A 21,054-nucleotide genomic window follows, 5' to 3' on the forward strand; every position below is an offset into this window, starting at 1 on the left:
TTAGATGTAAAAGAAACAAACGTGGGAGGTGCGGGGGGGGGGGAGATGAAGAGGGGAAATCACTAAATTGATATTAGCTGGTTTACTAGAACGTAACACTCTCTCTGCCCGGCTATATGGTAACACGGCAGTGCCACTGCACCCACACACAGCTTTAAAGACATATCAACAGGGGCAAGTTTCAGGAAGGACCTTTGTGATCCAGGCCCTGCAGCTGGAGTGGACCAGCAAGGCACCACCAAGCGTGCAGCAGGTGGTATGGCTGCCACCTGTTTCTGGCAGAAGTCCTACACCGGGAAGAGGAGACACACCCATATTACCTCATATACTCCAGGAAACAAAAGAGTTTATGTGGGGGGTGGAAAGCAGAGAGCAGCTGGGTGGGTCACATCATAGACTCCACTCACCATCCTGGAGCACATTTTCCAGGGTTTTGGTGGATCCAGGCCCAGCATACTCCAAATTCAGCCCTAATTAAGACCTACACTAGCCAACTAGAAAAGCCTTCTCCCGACGAAGGCACAAGAGTTCAGATACCTCACTGCCAGATCTTACTTGGTTGTGAGAGATCTGCAACCACCCACACAGAGGGGTTGTGTGTCTGTAACCCACACACCTTCTGGGTGTGGTGTTCTGTCCCATTGAGGGGCACCAAGACCACTTAGAGAGAGTTAAATGAGTCTGCTCTACAGCCTTAGCTAAGAGTTAAGTAACTGTCTAGTAACTGGCCAGTTATTAGAGTGGCACTAATGTCCAAGAGCATGCGGTACGATCATTGCAGCACCTGTGAAAGGGCAGGAAGTTTGTCTAAGGAAAAAGTAGCAGCACCCTGAACCAGCTGGGACTTTCCAATGCTCTGATATTTGGGTGGGAAGGGGAGCTGTTTGCTAATAAAAACAGATGTTTCTTAATATGGTGCATTCAGTACTTGTAAAAAGAAATCTATCCCATTCAAACCAAGCAATGTGTAGATTGAAATCCCTGTGTTAGAGCAAAATTTTTACAATAGTTATGCTAAAAACCAGAAAATCTAATTTGCTTTTTTCTACTTATTCCATATTTCCTTTTTGGATATCACTCAGGTTGTAGAGCTTGAGCCCACACCTCGCCGCCTGGAGCAGTGATTCACGCTGGAGCAACGTGTGTGTGGTTTTAGATCTCATAAGCACAGTTCTGTTAATAGGTTCTGTAAAAAATGTTTGTCTTAACTGGCAAATCCTAAACCTTAGGCCTAAACTAATTTAATCTAATCTATCATAGATTTAGGGGGAGATTTTCAAAGGCGCTACTGGGAGTAATTTGCCCAACTCCTACCGGACTATCAATGAGAGTTGGTTGACTAACTGGCCTTTGTAAATTTCCCTTTTTATGCCTGTTTACTATATCCCTAGTTTTCAAGTGTCTGTTTCTGGAAATCAAATGTACTTCACGTCATTGTGAAATATGGATTATAACAGAGAAACAAGATTCTCCCTTAGAACAAGTCTGGGCCTTTGTATACGAGAAAACTGACAGAGTCAGAAGCCAGAGAGGAGCAGGGCCTTAAATGTCCAGCAGTTTAACAGCAAGAAATGGGAGAGAAGAAATAACTCATCTCAATGTTCCTTTGCTGGCTGCTGCATTACAAGGTACATCATGTGCCGACTAGATTTTCACAGGAAAACACATTAGGACCAGCCTGAAAAAGCCTCCAGCCAGTACGATTCCCCACTTGTTGGCGACGTGTACATGAAGAAGGGATTAGAGACTCTATTGTTTTCACAACTACAAATTGGCTCTACCTCTTTTTGTCTCTGTGTACGTGCCGCTTCACCTCTCAATACCTACAGTGTGATTTCTCATCTCACCAGCAGCTCCCACTCACCACCATCTGGGAATACAAAGATGGACTGGAACAGGCAGGAAGGTTTTCCTTTCTTGTAGATGTAAGATGCTTTGCTAAATAGGCTCAAAAAAGGCTTTAACTTCAATGTCTTTCATTCCCTACAAGTGATACTTAATGTCTAGTTGATTACTAAGATGCTAGCTCAGATGACGTAATCCCTCCTGTTGTCCTGATGCTAACTTCTTTACCAGCTACAAGGCAGCTAGATGCTCAAACTGTCCAGACACAACATTTCAAGCATGAGTTCCCTAGAGGATTATGCATGAACTGGGATTCAGGAAACCTGGGTTCTTTTTCCAGCTCTGCCACTAGCCTGCTGGGTGACTGTGCGCATGTCACCTCCCCGCTCTGTGACTCAGTTTCTCCCAACTGTAAAATAAGGATAATGTTTTGACTTGCTTGGTTAATTTGTGAGCTGGACACTTGACCTTCTGGCCAAATCTCCTCAGAAGACCCAAACAAAGATAAACGAGACACAAAATCTGTCTCTACCCAGCCTTTTTACAGGGTTCCACTTCTTCCTCGAGGGCTGTCCGTCTTCTCCCTGCTCTCCATAGACCACAACTTCCTTTTCCAAATCCTTCCTCTTGGTGATGGGGTAAAATCCCCGCACCCATTAGGTGGCACGATAGACAAGCCTCTCTCTCCCCTCTTGTCTCCATCCCTGGGACCCTAATACCATATAGGCTACTGGCTGCCCTCCAAACTCCAAATCGCCCTGCTCTTCCCATTCAGACTAAATGTTTTTACAGACCAATCACAAAGATTTCATAGTGAAAGTTGTCATCATGGAAATGCTGACACAGCCTAAACACCAGCAGCACGAATGGTACCTCAACAGTAACTGGAGCGTCACACAACCACACTCCAGTTTCCAATTACTCTTTGGAGACATCCCTTAATCTCTCTCATTACAGGCTGAGTAATGCTGCCTTTTCTAGAAGGAAGCTACAGAGACTATTAACTCTCCCTGTCACCAGCTCGTGTGAGACATGGCATCATGTGAGGAAAACACAGGTAGAAGGCCCAGCCACGGGACTATAAGAACATGGTGAGTAAAACAGTGATCATAATTTCAAAATTGCAACAAGGCCACTCCATCTAAAAATATCACCTCACTATTCAGAGGGTTATAATTAGTGGAAACATTTGCCAGCAGTTTCCTTGGCCTTTAGAAGAGTGTGGACATTTAGGAGACCTTTTAATTCATTTATTTTTGTTGGTTCCACAAGATTATAAAAAACAGTTACCTGCATACCAGTTAAACCCCTCTGAACACAGAAATGATGATTCACTAGACTCTCAGACCTTCCTCCGCAAGACTATGGAATCTTCACCAGGTTTTCGAAATGAAGCCTGACCCAATCTTCAATCAACAGGGTATTTCCCATGTGTGTAAGCTGAGGGTGGCCACGCATAGCAGGGATTCCCATCATTACCATCCACAACTGAGGCACAGAGAAGATTGTTTGGCCATCCTGATACCTGCATGTGACACCCAACTCTCAAGGCAATTTGCCAACTTCACTTCAGGACAGAATAAGAGAAGGGTTTAGATGGGCCTGAATGACCTCAGAAGTGCCACCTCTCAGACAAAGCATGTTTTCTTAGGGATTTCAAACGACATAGGTGTATGTCCTGAGACACAAACGTCAAAAAGTCATTCCACAAGAGCAAAAGACCCAGTATTAGCTGGCATCTGAGGCTGCCAGGCACAGCAGTGGCTTTGCCGCCGGTGATACAGGAATCAGCCAACACCACAAAGGATGCCAGAGCAATGCAGCAGGTACCTGCAGTGCATGAGGATAAGCCCAAGGATAACAAGATCAAACAAAACCATTTTCAAGTCAAAGGATAGAGCCTATATGGGGACAGGGGGGAAATCACATACAAGACATGGGCAAACTGCCAAAGCTGCACACTTGGCCAATCTCCTTCTGGCAAAGGCCAACATTTAGGCATCCATGCTAATTTTAGCCTTTGATCCCACTGACTATGAGGCACTGCTGCCTGACAAGCAGGCTCCAGAAGGAGAGAATGAGGTCATTCTTTGCTGGCTTTGTTCCTTTCCGAGACTGGCATTGGATAGCTAATCATCTAGCCCAATGGCCTTCTCTCATGCAGCCTTTCTTCCGGTTGCCCCATGGTCTGTTCAACGTGCATGAGTCCCGCAAAGAGGTTTGGTCCTGGAGGGCTATCAGTATGGCTGATGCCGCTCTGCTCTTCGTCTCCTTTTCATTCAATCCAGGGGGTGGAATCTCCTGGCTTTTCCAGAAACGAAAGCGAGGTGCAATTTTTCGGCCAAGTCTTTGCGGTACTGTGGGGGGAACTAAGGTGGGGTCTCTTTTCCGGTTCCTAGTTAGTGAGCGATGTCTGTGTAACGCCGACAGACCCCAGTCATCGGCAGGTGGGACCAAACCTGGGACCTCTGGAGCTTAGTACATGAGTCTGTACCACATGAGCTAAAAGCCAACCGGCTGTTAGATAAGGCTGTAGAGCAAACTCATTAATATCTCTCTCTAAGTGGTCTCAGTGCCACTAGATGGGACAGAACACCACACCCAGGAGGGGTGTGGGTTACATTTGCTTTCCCTGTGATGTGCCTGATGCTGCAGTGATGGACACACTGAATTACTGACAATATTAATAACCCCCTTACTTAAGTAAGTCCCCTTGGGAGTAATAGCATGATTAGGTGTATGTCCTGAATGAGATTCTATATACCATCTATATAGCAAACCCTTCTCTTTGCAAAAAAGGACAAGATCATCTGAAGAAGTAGGTTTTTTACCCAGGAAAGTTTATGCACAAATAAATCTGTTAATCTTTAAGGTGCCACCGGAGTCCTTGTTGTTTTTGTGGATACAGACTAACACGGCTACCTCTCTGATACTTAACATGATCATTAGTGTCTACACAGACCGGATGGGTATAGGACATTGGGGTAGCTGTGTTAGGGCAACTTTGCACCGTGTTACCAGCACAAGCTGCCCTGAAGCCAGCAGAGGTGCTCACAGAGAAATCACCCCAGCACAGTGAAATCTTCAGGTGTTACAACACCTACATCACCACTGCTCCGAGCAGCTGGCACAGGGGACACAACTGTGAGAAACAAGGCACAACCCATGCTTCCCTGTGTCCTACTGACCCCAGCCACCAACAACAGCCTGCAGGCACCTTTAAACTAGTGCTGGCAGTAAGCAGACCAGAATGGAGCACTCCCAACATCAGGCAGACTCAGAGGCACCTTACCATTCCCACTCCTCTCAACTGATCCTTCATCACAGCTGAATATTCATCCCCCCAGTTTCTAAGCTCTCTAAGATGAAGTTGAGTTCATCCACACACGGGTGTCGAACCCCTGCTTCTAAGGAGCCTAGTTCTTTCCAACCTTGATCCTTATGCTGCTAAGCCATCATTATCTCCAAATCCTTGTCTATTTAGACACCCCGTTCCACCCTCTTTAAAAAGGGCCTGAAGTCCTCTATTTTCTATATTTCCTATCTGGTGAGGCTTTTAGGATACATCAGCAGATAGGAACCATATACTATAAACCAGCTGTGCCAGTAGGTCCCTCTGTTCGAATTGCATTGGACAAAGGTAAAAGGGTAATAACCCAAAAGATCTATCCATGGCTTAAACACAGAGACACAAGCTAAGTTTTCTGAAAGCAGCCGGAGCCAGGAAATGGTGGTCAATAACATGAGTGGTTTTTTTGGAAAGAGAGGAAAGATAATGAAAGGGATGCTCACCCCTAGTGGTTTTAAACAGGAGAAAAAAATCTGTGTGTCTTGAAAGATTATTGAGACAAACTACAGTACTTTCTCCACTGTAAAAGCTCTCTCTGTCTCTCCCCATCCACGTATTTATATTGCACTCAGAGTACTTTCTGAGGGCCTCCACACCTTGAAGGCATTTATCCTCAGCACTCTTGGGAGGACAGGAAGTGCTGTTATCCCCATTTTACATGTAGGGAGCTGGAGCACTGAGATGCTAAGCAACTTGCTGAAGGTCACACAGGAAGTTTGTGACAGGCTGGGACTTGAATCCAGGTCTCCCAAGAGCTAGTGCCCTAAACACCTCTCTCCAAAGGACAGGCTAAGAATCTGTGATCATTCAGTGGCAGTAATACACTTGGATATAGGGCAAACCCAAAATTCAACTTCTCCAACTGTTTATTGCTCCAAGGACAGGTTTGCAGCTCAGATCTATTCTGCACATGCTCACAAATGAGTATTTTTAAGGTAAAACTCAATAAAACCTGATTCCATCCCCCTCCTTGTACAGAGACTGTCTCATTGGGATCCCTGGACCATGCTGAGCACATCAATGATAGTTGAGCATATAATAATTGGAACATATTTTTCATTTTATGAGCCCATTCCAATTTAATGACGCTATGGTTTAACACTCCCCCTCACAGCTCCTAAAAGGCCAGATATGGTTTCCTTATGCATCATTAAATATTCACCTATGTCAAATGTCATGCCATTAAAGCTCTTATTTTATTATTATTCATGATCCAATATCATAAAGCTCTGTGCAAAAAAGACTGAATGCAGTAGCTTTCTGGGTGAAGGTGGTGGTGGGGTAAATAGGTGTAAGTGGCACTGCTGCTGCAAGCCTGATGGAGTTACTCAATGTTCTTGTATAAGAAATCTAGTATTACATCAGGCTTTATTTTCACATGAAAAAAACCACCAAAAATATCCGCTTTGGGTGCAATCACTAACCTACACCCTCTGTGATTTTCTCAACCATTTCCTTGAGTGTACAGGAGTCAGAATTAAAGAAGCCACTGGTGACAGTGGTGGTGGAGAGGAATAATTAAAAAAACAACACAATACTACAACAGTGCAACTGAAACAAAAGCCACAGAACAACAGGAAGATTAGCAAATCTATTTATAGCTTCACAGTTGCGAAGGCCAAAAATACTAAAGTGAGGGAAAAGTATCTTCAGTTTTATGATTCAGGGAAATGTAAGTAATTGCAGTTGGCTGTTTTCATGGGGAAATAAAAATGAAATGATCAAGTTTGCTCTCAGAGAAATACAACAGTCAGAAATGTTCCCATTCCACAAAACAAGTTGGGGTGTAGAACCACCACACTCCAATTACTCCTTTCAAAGACATTTATTTAGGGAACCTTCCACACACACACCCTTCTATCACACCAGGGAGTTAGGGAGAGCAGGGGCTAAACAAAAAAGTTTTGAATGTGCTGTCAGAGGTCAACCCTGCAATGTAACAATTTATAGAAATGAGAACTGCAGCAATGAACATTTAGAGGCAGGACCAGTAATTGGGTGCAGGGAGTGCAAATGGAGAACTGCACACACACAAAATCGGTGATCCCACTTCCCCATAGGAACCTCTCCCCCACACCCAATTCTACCTCCTTTATTATCTCTGCATCTCCAAATCTGCAGCTTTACAGACTGAAAGAGCTCACATATCCCATGACTGTGCAAGACTTTTTTGCAACCATCTCCACATCCTGTACAGGTTTAAGAAACAGGGGGGCGGAGGGAGGGATAGCTCAGTGGTTTGAGCATTGGCCTGCTAAATCCAGGGTTGTGAGCTCAATCCTTGAGGGGGCCATTTAGGGATCTGGGGCAAAAATTGGGGATTGGTCCTGCTTTGAGCAGGGGGGTGGACTAGATGACCTCCTGAGATCCCTTCCAACCCTGATATTCTTTGATTCTTTTCAGAACAGTGGGGCTTTTGGCACAAAACATGCAGCCATGAACTATTCCTATTCCTAACTCCCCCACCGCACCCCCCCCAAAAAAGGGTTTAAAAAAATCCATGCTCATCTGCCTTAAAAAAAAAAGAAGCAAGCATTAAACCCTTCCCTTCCCGAGCACTATACCTGACCCAACATAACCTCCCCTAGGCAGCATCTATCCCATCTCCCAGCAGAGAGAGATGCACGGAGGGTAATGTAGTCCTGCCTAAAAGAGCACTAATACCTAGCGAGGAATGCAGACTACAGCTCCCAGAAGGCATTGCTGGCAGCCTCTCCCACCCAGCTGGGGATCTCGTTGCACAGTGATGCAAAGGGCTGGCTGCACCAATGGAAGAGGTCAGGACGAATGTCAACAAACAAGGAGGCCTGCAGGCCACGTGACATCACTTAGAGCAGTAAACCACAGATAAGCAACAAAAACAGCAACCCTGGTGCTGCGTGGTCTCATTGCTGCAACTAAAGCTGTCATTCCCAAACAAGAGAGGTTAGGCTGGAAATACACACTCCGACTTCTCCCATGCTAGGACTGCATATGTACACAACAGGATTCCAGTCTATTGAGAATCTACAGTCACTAAAAACAAAATCATCATGTGTGCAATAAAACCTGTCCCAAAGAACAGTAAGAAGGGAGGGCTGCCTAGTAGAGTTGGTTTTTATAATCAGAGTACCTCAGAATGGTCTCTTAGGATCCGGGCTTGCCTGTTAGAAACAATCCTTAGAGCTGACCTCTGAGGGGAAAAAGCAACTTTACAGGAAGGAGCAACCTTCTAAAAATAAGTCTACTGCAATTTATAGGATCCACTGAATGCCATAAGGACAAATGGAAAATTTTAATGAAACTATCCACTACCTGGAAACAAAACGTAGGCTACAAAGTCAACCTCACCCCTCTTTAATACCCTAGATAAGTTCAAATTATTGTATAACAGGAAATGTGTGTGCAGCCTCAGAAAAAAAAGGAACTTGTGCCAAAAAGAATTACTGTATTTTTGTGTTTATAATGCCACAACGAGACATTAACATATACCCCATGCATTAAACTTCACCGCACAACATCTAAGGACATTAGCAAAGTAGTTCTCCCCCTTCCCATCTCAAGCAATCGTAACAGTGTTGTGGTCTGGAATACAATTAAATATGAGTGATCTGTTCGGACACGTTAGTATATTTCCTTGTCTTACAAAGGGGAGACTTTTCCTCATATAAGTAGGCTCTAAGTGGAACATCTGTCCAAACATTCTAAGATCTACACTTTTTACCCAACTTCCCTCCACCCTCAAATACTTCAACGTAATCAGACGTATTACCTGGAAGTCATACAAGGCAACGATATTTTCATGTTTCAGTTCCTAGAAAAAACAAGATAGGAATGCTAAACTAGGAATAACAGTGTATATATAACAGATATTCAGAGAGAAAAAGTAGTTTCTGCCTTTACCTTAAGTATTTTGATTTCCTTCCCCAGCAGAGTTTGAGATTTTGCAAGGTTTTTCTTGTTAATACATTTTACAGCTACCTCCAGCCCAGGTTTCTGAAAGGTAAATGTGTATGTATAGTTAAAAGATAAAATGTCAATTTCAGTATTAAACAACATTAAGAAACAAGGGTCTCTCCCAGATTACAATTATGTCTGACAAAGGGGTTACATACAGAGCATTGGTAAAGGGCCCTAATTCAGTATCCCAGTACATACCCTGTACTTGTTCAGACTTGCCCTTTGCTGAATTAGCCTGGTCAGCTCAAAAAAGAAAAGCTGAAGGTTTGGGGTTTTCTTATTACTTTATACTACAGTTATCCTCTTATTTAAGCAATACAAATAAATGGATTGTAGGAACCAGGGCTTATCCTGAGCTTTAATGATGAAAAATCCACAGATTGATTGTATCCTCTTATTTAACTCTAACCGATCCAAATAAAACCACAACAAAACCCATAACAGCCCTCCTCTAAAAGCCACACATTTAATAAATGCAAATACACTTCAGAAACTGAACTGGTTTGGGGGAAGGTTATTTTGATCTATTTTGTTTCTATGGGACACCAGAGCACAACCCAATATTGATACTGTAGTTCACTGCTGCGTATATCTTGCTGACTTTTAAACTCTTTATTTATTCTGGCCAGCCACAAACAAAGACTTTTTCAAGGATTCTGCTCATTTACGTGCACCTCAATAACATATAATAATGCAAATGTATTTATATGGCACCTAGCTACAAACGAGTCTGGGGAGCTTTGTAATAAACCAAACAAAACACAGACTAAGAGATTCGAGACAACAGTACAGAGCCATAGGGACAACCACAGACAAAGAGGGGTAAACCCTCCCCACTTAAGTCGTGGAAAAGACAGACAAAAGAGCAAAACCTATTTACCTCTTTGTGTCTCCCTTTGAAAACAACAGCGAAAGCTCCATGTCCGATCAGATCTTTCCTGCTGAACTCAAACTTTCCTATTGTCTCCATGTCTTTATCCTTTTGGATTTCCAGTATGTGTCGAGAGAGGGGGTTGGTAGTAAATAATAATAGTTGATAGAGTTTTAAAACTAATGACAAACAAAAACAACCCACCCACCCCCCTCCTGAAGAACAATCAGGAGCTGGAGACTTGTTGGAAAAGTAAAGTCTCTCTTCTGTCAACCTCTCGGCAGCTAAACATCTGGCTTTTCACTCCCACCTCTTCTTCTTCCTTGGGCTGTCTTTTCCTGGAGAAGGGTTGGGGTTTAGTCATTGTTAGAGGCTGGAGAGACGTCTGTCCCCTAACAACAGGGCCCTTCCCATCCCCTGCTAGCAACCTAGCGATATCAAGAGGAGTTGTCCCGCCGACTTTGTGCTAAGAAACCTCTACCCATAATGAAATCCCAGCCTTTCCCACCCCAAAGCCGCTGATGCAAGATCAAGTCCGCTTTAAAAAAAACAACAAAAATAATTCCACCTTAAAAAAAAAAAAAATCCACCTTAAGAGCAAGTCCACCTTAAAAAAAAATTCCACCTTAAGAGCAAGTCCACCTTAAGAGTTGCCTTCCTCCCCCCATTTGTTTGTATACAGCAGCCAGCGGTGCTGGGGTCACCCCTAGATTCGCCCGGCGCCTGGGATCCGATGCCCCGCACGGGTTCCCCGGCTCCTCCTTCGCGGGCCGGGAGCGATGCGGGACGCAGCCGCCGCCGCCCAGCCTCAGACAAAAGATCTGCGGACTCCGGAGCGCAGGAGAGGAGAGTCCTGGCCCCGGCAGCCGCGGCGCAGGCGCGGTGAGCCCGGTGGGGGAGGTAGAGGCAGAGAGAGCAGAGGCGGCGGCCGCCACCTAGGGCGAAGGGGCTGAGCTGAGACATTTAAAGACACAGGCAGCAGCTGCCGCCACCTGGGAGTCCCCCTGCCCCGGCGGGGCACACGCTGGCCCATCCAGTCCTGGGAGTTAGCAGCTCATCACCGGAGGAGACCTGTGAACAGCGATTCCCTGGAAGCAGCCAGCAAAGCCCCTCCTAGAGCACGCATTCGCCTGCTTACAGGCTGTACACGACAGCCAGCACCTTGGCCCAGGCTGTTCCATCCGTGGCTCCAAGTTTTACTGCTTGCAACGGTCAAAACACAGAGGAGATTTTTTTTTTTTTTTTTTTGCTGTTTTAACCCATCATTCAAAATGGATTAGCGGCAGGAAAGTTTTGAAAATTCACACCCCCTCCTCAAAGTTTCAGCCAGCTGTGTCTACTCACTGGGGCAAGGCATAGGGGTCTATCCCTACAGTATCAATTACAGGATATCAGCTCTTAGTTGTCTATAAAACACTCAGCACGCTTTGGGTGCTATATAATAATAATCAGAACCTCAACAACAATCATACACATGTTCCAAACGCAATAATAATGTCCCATGATTATACCCCACAAACTTTTCTTTCAATTTTGATTGTGAAAGGGAATGCAATGTTGTTCCGAGGCCTTTCAGGGATGCAGAAATGTACCATAAGTAACTGTTTTAAGGATGGTGCGTGAAAAGGTCATTGGTCCAGTTGATATTTCATTCTGTCACGACACAAGCTGATAACATGATGGTTTCATTGCTCCTGAGGGTAGATTTGTGATATTATGTAAACACTTCTCAGAATCCCGTGTCAACATGCAGTCATGTCCTTGAGCACCTTCAACTGCTAATGTAGGCAGTGGAAGTTGAGAAGACTGGGTACCTTGGCGCACCAGGCCCTACGTATGATTCAAAGGCATTCTCTTTCTACTGAATTCGACTGCTGCTGAACAGTTCAGGTGTTTTATTGTATATAAATCACTGGGAAAATGAAAGCACATGCTAAGCCCAGGTTATAATTTATAACTTGTGTTTCTGGACATCCATGAATGTGATTAAATGTTTAATGAGGATTACAAGGGGGACAATAATATTCTTTTAAAGTGTAATCTTGGTAATTATTTGCACTGATACAGTCTTTAAGACAGAATGTATGTTACATAGTGATTTCAGGATTGCCCAAACTCAAGCATTCAGAATCATGAGTCAGGCCCCAAAATCATGAAATTGGCTTAATAATAGGGCTGTCGATTAATCGCAGTTAACTCACACGATTGACTCAAAAAAATTAATCACGATTAATCACAGTTTTAACTGCACTGTTAAACAATAGAATACCAATTGAAATTAATTAAATAATTTTGGATGTTTTTCTACATTTTCGTATATACCGTATTCTGTGTTGTAACTGAAATCAAAGTGTATGTTTTTTTATTATAAATATTTGCACTGTAAAAATGATAAACAAAAAAGTAGTATTTTTAAGTTCACCTCATACAAGTACTTTAGTGCAATCACTTTATCGTGAAAGTGCAATTTACAAATGTAGATTTTCTTGTTACATAACTTCACTCAAAAACAAAACAATGTTAAACTTCAGAGCCTACAAGTCCACTCAGTCCTACTTCTTGTTCAGCCCAACACTAAGACAAACAAGTTTGTTTACATTTGCAGGTGATAATGCTGCCCTCTTATTATTTACAATGTCACCAGAAAGTGAGAACAGGCATTTGCATGGCACTTTTGTAGCTGGCATTGCACGTTATTTATGTGCCAGATATGCTAAACATTCGTATGCCCCTTCATGCTTCAGCCACCATTCCAGAGGACATGCTTCCATCCTGATGACACTCGTTAAAAAAAATAATGTGTTAATTAAATTTGTGTCTGAAGTCCTTGGGGGAGAATTGTATGTCCCCTGCTCTGTTTTACCTACATTCTGCCATATATTTCATGTTATAGCAGTCTTGGATGATGACCCAGCACATTGTTCGTTTTAAGAACACTTTCACTGCAGATTTGACAAAACACGAAGAAGGTACCAATGTGAGATTTCTAAAGATAGCTACAGCACTCGACCCAAGGTTTAAGAATCTGAAGTGTCTTCCAAAATCTTAGGGGGACGAGGTGTGGAGCGTGCTTTCAAAAGTCTTAAAAGAGCAACACTCCGATGCAGAAACCACAGAACCCGAACCATCAAAAGATCAACCTTCTGCTGGTGGCATTTGACTCAGATAATGAAAATGAACATGCATCGATCTGCATGGCTTTGGACGGTTATCGAACCAGTCATCAGCATAGACGCATGTCCCCTGGAATGGTGATTGACGGATGAAGGGACATATAGATCTTTAGCACATCTGGCACGTAAATATCTTGCGACGCCAGCTACAACAGTGCCATGAGAACGCCTATTCTCACTTTCAGGTGACGTAAACAAGAAGTGGGCAGCATTATCTCCTGCAAATGTAAACAAACTTGTTTTTCTGAGCGATTGGCTGAACAAGAAGTAGGATTGAGTGGACTTGCAGGCTCTAACATTTTACATTGTTTTATTTTTGAATGCAGTTTTTTGTACATAATTCTACATTTGTAAGTTCAACTTTAATGATAAAGAGATTGCACTATAGTACCTGTATTAGGTAAATTGAAAAATAGTTTCTTTTGTTTTTTTACACTGCAAATATCTGTAATCAAAAATAAATATAAAGTGACCCCTGTACACTTCGTATTCTGTGTTGTAATTGAAATCAATATATTTGAAAATGTAGAAAACATCCAAAAATATTTAAATCAATGGTATTTTATTATTAACAGTGAGATTAATTGCAATTATTTTTTTTAATCGCCTGACAGCCCTACTTAATAATAATAATACATTTGGGAATCTCTTTATTTGCTTTCTGGTTTCTGAATCTGTAGAGTGCACTGGGTTCACATTTTTAAGCTCTCCTCTGCCACCATGAGAAACTTACTTGAAAGCAAGCAAGCAACCAAGCGCACTGAGATTCTTATCCAATTGCTTGATTCCAGCAGCTAGGGCATTAAGAGAAAACATATATCATAAGACGCGCAATAAAATTATGAGAGTTGGCAACAATGTGATTTACAGACAATATAGATAGGAATTTCTTCATTCACCACTAAAATGAAACCACCTCTGCTGCAGAACATAGCAGCAGTTTATCAATGCACAGAAGCACAATGCAAAAGTTTCAGTCAGGAAGTGAAGAATTCTTTATCAACTGGAAACTGCATAGAGAATTTTTAAATTACCAAAACTGGAAATTAGTCAGCACATCACATCACAATTAACATGTCTGCTGTTGCAAAAAAAAAAAAAATATGGTAGCATCTCTAACTACCACAGGTGGTTAGGTCTTTAGTTTTATGGCACATTGAAAAGACTCATACAGTCACACTACAAAGAAAATTAAGAACCTAATACAAGTGCTACATAAAAGGAGACAAGAAATGTTATAATAGCTAGAGTAAATCTGTACTGTGTGTCCCCGCTTGTGTCTTTTTTTGCTGGTGCTCTTGAAATAGGTTTAAACTTTAATTGGCCTCTGTTCTCACTCTGCATTTGATAAATCCTTTAAGAACAAGCTTTCTTAATGCAGCCCAGAGAGAGAAACCAGCAACACTGATTTTTTTGTAGATTCTCAACAACAGGGGATTTAATTTTAAAACAAGCTTTGGGAATCATTAAGTTGTTTCCTACCTGATAACAGTTTCAGTGTATTATTATTTAAATTGTGTTAGCACTCAACCACTGTATGCACACAAATCAAGCCACAGTCCCTACCCTAAGAGCTTAACATCTATCAACATTAAATGACCAGCATTTGTCTTCAAAACTTAAGAAATTGAAGGCTGACCTTAGGAACAGTAGTAAGCGAACTAGAATCTTGTCTATCTCATGTGTCGATGATAAGGCTAGACTCTGATCTTAGTTACATCAGGATGAAGCCCAGACTTCGGTAGAATTGCACACCAGAGTACACAAGATCATAACACAGCTCTCTGATCTCCTGTGTTACTCCTGGAGAGTTTTGAATTAGCAAACTCATCTGGAACTTTGGGAACAGGTTACCATTGTATGCTTGCTTTAATGGTGCATGCTGTCTCCACAATGTTTGTTCATGGCCTTCTTGAGACTTGAAAAAATAACATTTCATAACTCCCGCAAAATGCCATTATCTTAAACATACAGGGCCTGAGTTGAGATTCTGGTACACCAGTTTTTGGCCCCTAAACTTGAGGACCTTCAGTGGCATAACCGAGTAGAGAATAAGGCCTCCATACTACGGCTAAATGAGGTTTTGTTTTTTTCCCTGAAATATCTTGATTTAAATGTGGGACAACAGTACCAGAGAACAGAGTATGTGAACTTAAGCCTGCAGCAACTTGGGAATTGATTACTCTCAGGTACTGATTACTTTAACAGTGGTTAGAGGGTTATGGTATGAAGTGTTATTTACACATAAAAGAGAGGCTTATGCTCCCTGTGTACCTCCACAGCACTGTCATATCATACACCCTGGATTTACTTATGATGTGGACCCCTTTATTGATCAATTGTGTGGACAGATTTAACTAGCGAATCAATGAGCCGACTCGGGTAGGTCTGATCTGTATAATTTCCCCCCCCCCCCTTCAGGGAACACAATTAGGCTTTATGAATTATTGAAGGCAGTGTTTTTATGTAGTCAGTAAGGTGTCCCGGCAGTGGGTTTCCTGCGTTCCTTTTGCATTTCAGTGTCAGATGCTTTCCAACTGCTGTTTAAGGGCTCCAGGCACTAGACTTTGCTTGGTGTTCAAAACTCTTAACATGCACATTATCTAAACTGTTTCAGAGTAGCAGCCGTGTTAGTCTGTATTCGCAAAAAAGAAAAGGAGTACTTGTAGCACCTTAGAGACTAACAAATTTATTTGAGCATAAGCTTTCGTGAGCTACAGCTCAATTCATCTAACCTGTCCTCAAACAGCCGATTGTTACCATAAGGTCTGCAGATAAATAAAATAGACAGTGAAAAGCTTTGACTTTAAGCAGTGAACTTTCTGTCTAATTTGGGACTAAATGTTGCAGAAATAAACACAGTTTCTCCTCAGCTCTGAGATTCTTGTCATGAGGTTCCTGATGGAAGGGCACAGTATATGTTTCTGAAGAGAATAGACCTGTCTGTCACCAGCCTGTCTTCATTACAGGGCTGCTCAGAACTGCTTGCTAATAAATACAGTAGAGTCCATTTCATCCTTAGGGGCCAATCACTATCGCCTCCCGTACCCATGCAAAGCCCACGGGGGATCTCAGAGATGTGAGGAAGAGCTAAGGGTACTCCTTTAAGCCCAAGTGATTGAGGCCTGGGTTTTGGAGACCTGATCCAAAGCCCATTGAAGTCAGTGGGAGTCTTTCTGTTGACTTCAATGGGCTTTGGTCAGGCCCTTTTGTGCTAAAGGTCCCAGGCTCTATCACCATCGCTGACCTGAGTTGTTACAGGCTGCAGCCAGCTTAAAAATAAAACTGATTGCCTCATGGCAGCGTGACAAGTGCCATAGTGACCATCATGCTCCAGCTCTTCAGGTCATGTGTTTGAGCTCATAGGAGGGCTGGTCAATGTTTGACTGGGGCTTCTCTTTTGCTCCAGATAATGTCAGACCTGGCTACCTAGTGGGAGGTGGGGTGACTCGTTTAGACAAAGCTTCTATGACGAGTGGTTGTCTCCTTCCTCATGAGACAGTTGCAGAACATGGGGACAAACAGTTCATCAGCCCACGAGAGTGTTCTGCAGAGGAGCTTATAAGGGCCTTGAAACCACAACTATCTCCTTCCATGTCCAATGTCTGTTGAAATGGGGCTTTGTGACTGCAAAACATTGCATGGAAGCTGGAAGATATTCTAAACAGGAGAGGCTGCTTAGGGCAGTCTGCACTGGCTTTGTTTTCATTGAGATACCTGCTGCTATAAATCAACGGCAAGAAGTGTGTCATTTCCCAGACCTGAGGAAGAGCTCTGTGTGGGAAGGCTTGCCTCTCTCACCTCCAGAAGTTGGGCCAATAAAATGTATTACCTCACCCACCTCATCTCTCTAATTTCCACCAACCCACTTTCAGAAGAAAGCCACAGGAAGGACCAAACTTTTAAAAACAACCACCACTTCTTCCTTTCTACTGGGAGACTCAGAGCCAAGACACCTGGTTTTTTTAAAGAGGGGACTATAACATCCCTGAGGCAGATGTTTTAAGCAGATAAGCTCACTCTGAATGTTATGAATGCAGTACTTCTGTTCCATCCCTGGAAGGAGACAGGGATAGCTGTGCACCACAGCCAACTGTTAGTGCATATGAGCATAGTGACAGTTACCTTTCTTGTCAGCTTTCAAGATCATCCACCTACTCAGCAGGCTTTGGGTTTGTCTTCTCCATTTGGCTTAACAGAGAGAGAGAGGGGATACAAAACAAGTGCTAGTAAATCCAAGTGCTTCCCCCTCCACTGTGGCTACGTTATTCACAGGCTTCTACGTTTTGTCTTAAACTTATTTATTTAAGGCCAGGATTGGGACCCTCTTCCCACTGGTGAGCAGTTACTCACATGAGTAACCCCATTCAAGTCAATGGAATAAGGAGTTCACAATCCAGTCATGTGGAGTCCAGCCTTACTTCACAAGTGCAAAGGCTGGTGATTCCCTGGTGTGGTTAAACTGCAGGTTTATTGCTAACCCCTCCACCTCGCCTTTCAGCACCAGACCAACTGATCAGACAATAAGTAAGCCACAGTGGTCCTGATGTTCTTGTGGTCCCTGGGGTTTCCTCAGGGTCCTGTACAGAAGTCAGAGGATCCCCATCTCTCCTTAGGGCCTGATTTTAAGAAATACTGATCCCTCACAGCTCTCACTGAAAATAGTGGATTCTGTAGGTGTTCAGCACTTCTGAAAATCAGGTCTCCATTATCTCATTCTGGACCCTTGGTCACAGCAATTATCTTTCCATCTATAAAGAACCAGATTCCTCATAGAAATGTAATGGAAAACCTTGCACACCAAGTATGTTCACAAGAGAAGCACCAAAACAAGGATAGGTCTTTAGAAATTTGATCACCCTTTCTAATGTAATCAGAGAAGGGGGGCTCCACAGCCAGCAAGCCAGAATCTTTAGCCAGGTTCACTGAATATTAACCTACCCCTGAATAAGTAGTGTACAATGTAGTAGGTGAACGATTCATTGTAATTTTGCCTAAATATAAAGTTTTTTTAAAAATGTAAGAAAGTGCAGCAGCATTCTTTAGTAATTGTCCCAGACACTGTTGTTTACATAGCAATACTGCTGTGTTTTGGATGTTTACTGCAAAATACTGCAGTATTTTAAGTGTCGCAAGGCAATCCCTCACCATGTTCCTCTTGGGCATTCGGTGAGCCAATAAATTTTTCCATCCCTAGTTTCTGCATAGGTAAATGGCTATGAAGAATATAAAACAGCAAGGAGGGAGAGAATTTCTAGCATTAAACAAGGAAATAACGCCCACAATTAAGAAAGGGAATATTTAGGTTGAATATCATGAAAAATCTGCTGACTATTGGATCCATTAAGCTGTAGAACAGATTCTTAAGGGGAGCAGTGGCCACTCCAGTACTTGGCATATCTGAGATTGCAGACTTACCTTATGATAGTCCACTAGGGGCAGCTAAAACACTGTGTTCCCCACAGGCTGGGGGTCACATGTACATGCCGTTCTCATGCAAGGAACAAGTAGAAAAAAAATGCCCATGAGGTTGAGTTTGAATTTTTGAATGAATTCCCCATATTTGTTCACTCCCCCATGAATATTCTAGTTAATGAGTTTGCTGGCAGAAACTGCACATTTTACGTGGCTATTGGAGAATATTCCCGGAAGGTGAATGTTTGAATTTGTTATTGTGGCAGTGCCCAGAAATGAAAGCTGGCTAAAGCCTTGGCCTGGCACTCGGGAGATCTGGTTTCAATGCCCTGCTCTGCTACTGACTTCCTGTGTGATCTTGGGCAAATCAATTAACCTCTTTGTGCCTCCATTCCTAATCTGTAAAATGGAGACAATAATACTCCCTGTCATTTGTCCTGTCTATTTATTGGCAAGTTCTTAAGGCAGGGACTCTCTCTCACTTGTGTATGGACAGCGCCTCACGCTGTGAGGCTCTGATCTTGACTGGGATCTCAAGATGTCACTGTAACATAAATAAACTTGATTTTAAGGGCTTGACTACACTGCCCTGCAGTTTGGACTACGGGGTCTGAATAGCAGCATGCATCAAAGTGCTCTGCTGTAACTCTCCCTTGTGGACGCTGCAGGTGCGAACTACAAGGTTCCTCGTTCGTTTTTTAATAATCCTCTTAAAGCAGCATCCACATGGGGAAGTTACAGCACAGCACTTTGGGGCACACTGCTATTCACATCCCCATAGTCCAAACTGCGGGGAAGTATAGACAAGCCCTATGAGTCACATTCATCCAAGCAGGCATCGGAAAAACACGTGACCTATATGTCCCATCCAAATAGCTTCCGTTTCAAATGCAACAAGCTACACACCAAGATTTATGTGGCCAACACTTTCCAATTGCTAATACATTTAAGAAAATCATTTTTTGATTGCAAACCAAAAGAGAGGCTATATTCATTTAATACAGTATTTAGAAAGAGTTCTTTGCTCTGGCCTGGGCTACATGAGGAATTTACGTCACTATAGCTATGTCTCTCGGGGGGGGGTGAAAAATCCACTCCGCTGAGATATGTAGCTACTGACCTAACCCATGGTGTAAACAGCACTAAGCTGACGGAAGAATTCTTCCATCAACCTACTACCGCCTCCCGGCGAGGTGGATTACCTTCACCAGTGTGAGAATCTCTCCCATCTGCAGAGGTGGTGTCTACACTCAATGCTACAAAAGCACAGCTGTGCCACTGTAGCATTTTAAGTGTAGACATACCCACAGTGCTGTGAGAGCTACTGCCAGTCCTGACGCTCCCAAGTGGCAGTACGCACTGCACTTTTTGCCCTACTAATTGGACAAGTTAACCCTCCTGTTTCCCAACAGAGGACTTTATTTTTAATTGACACTGCAAAATGTTGTTTGATGCAATTAAGTTAATGTATTTCCTGACAATTGGAAGACTGCGGGACTGGCAAAACTGGTTTGGAAGATCATTCAGAACGGTGCAGACTGTGGATGCTTTCCATGAATCACTTTTAAACGTTAGCCAAATGGCCTGTAACTCATGAATTAAGCTAACAAAGGCCCTAAAATAAACCCATTGGTTGATGTCAGAGCACAAGGACCTGTTTAAAATGAACACGGTATGTTATGTAAAATTTAAGCATCCTCATCCTTATTGTTGAGGAATTCCTGAAGAAGAGTTTTGCCTGATTTGTTTATTAATTTACTATGTAGCCTTATGATGAGGTGATGTGATGTGATTAATACTGGAGCCTTTTTTTCCTACTTCAAAGCTTAATTGCAATATATATCTATATAACCAAAAGTAGAAAAATGAAATGAGAGCAAAGACTCAATTCTATCAATAGCAGCTTTTTTTTTTTAAATGTAGTACTATTTTTCATGCCAGAGAATCCAAAAATCACCTACAAACTTTGGTGCAACTCTTCATACAGACACACCTCCTATGGAATACAAGGTTTCAGAGTAGCAGCCGTGTTAGTCTGTATTCGCAAAAAGAAAAGGAGTACTTGTGGCACCTTAGAGACTAACAAATTTATTTGAGCATAAGCTGTGCTCACGAAAGCTTATGCTCAAATAAATTTGTTAGTGGTACTCCTTTTCTTTTTGTGGAATACAAGTGTCCATGTGAAGAGTTATACTGGGATAGTGATAGCAGGATATAATAGCATTGCTTAATGCACTACCGGAAGGCAATCTGATACTACAGTGATGAACATGATATAAAAACCTATGTAGAACAGAATAGAATAGAAGAGCAGTATAATTATGCCAGTAAATTTCCCCATGTAGACAAGCCCTTAGTCTCTCTGTGCTTCAGTTGCCCATCTCTAAAATGGAGAGACTAGCACTGCCCTACTTCAGGGGTGTGGTGAGGATAAATACAATAAAGATTGGTTTCAGAGTAGC

General features: G+C 42.8%; 1 protein-coding gene across 4 annotated transcripts in view; it reads right to left on the reverse strand.

The window, feature by feature from the left end:
* The window catches only part of ULK1 (unc-51 like autophagy activating kinase 1), a 104,501-nt gene extending 93,519 nt beyond the window's left edge, over positions 1 to 10,982 (reverse strand). For 3 of the 4 annotated variants that reach the window (XM_043497717.1, XM_043497716.1, XM_043497719.1), the window contains exons 1-4: positions 10,647 to 10,982; positions 10,014 to 10,112; positions 9,077 to 9,169; positions 8,946 to 8,987 (exon numbers count right to left, since the gene is read on the reverse strand). In XM_043497717.1, the coding sequence (XP_043353652.1) occupies positions 8,946 to 8,987; positions 9,077 to 9,169; positions 10,014 to 10,112; positions 10,647 to 10,967 (555 nt within the window). In that variant the 5' untranslated portion in view covers positions 10,968 to 10,982. Of the gene's footprint in view, positions 1 to 8,945; positions 8,988 to 9,076; positions 9,170 to 10,013 lie in introns of all 4 variants that reach the window. The other variant, XM_038373084.2, reaches the window with a different exon arrangement.
* Between the last annotated feature and the right edge of the window lie 10,072 nt (positions 10,983 to 21,054).

The sequence above is a fragment of the Dermochelys coriacea genome, chromosome 15 (genome assembly GCF_009764565.3).
Source record: "Dermochelys coriacea isolate rDerCor1 chromosome 15, rDerCor1.pri.v4, whole genome shotgun sequence".
Lineage (NCBI taxonomy): Eukaryota > Metazoa > Chordata > Testudines > Dermochelyidae > Dermochelys > Dermochelys coriacea.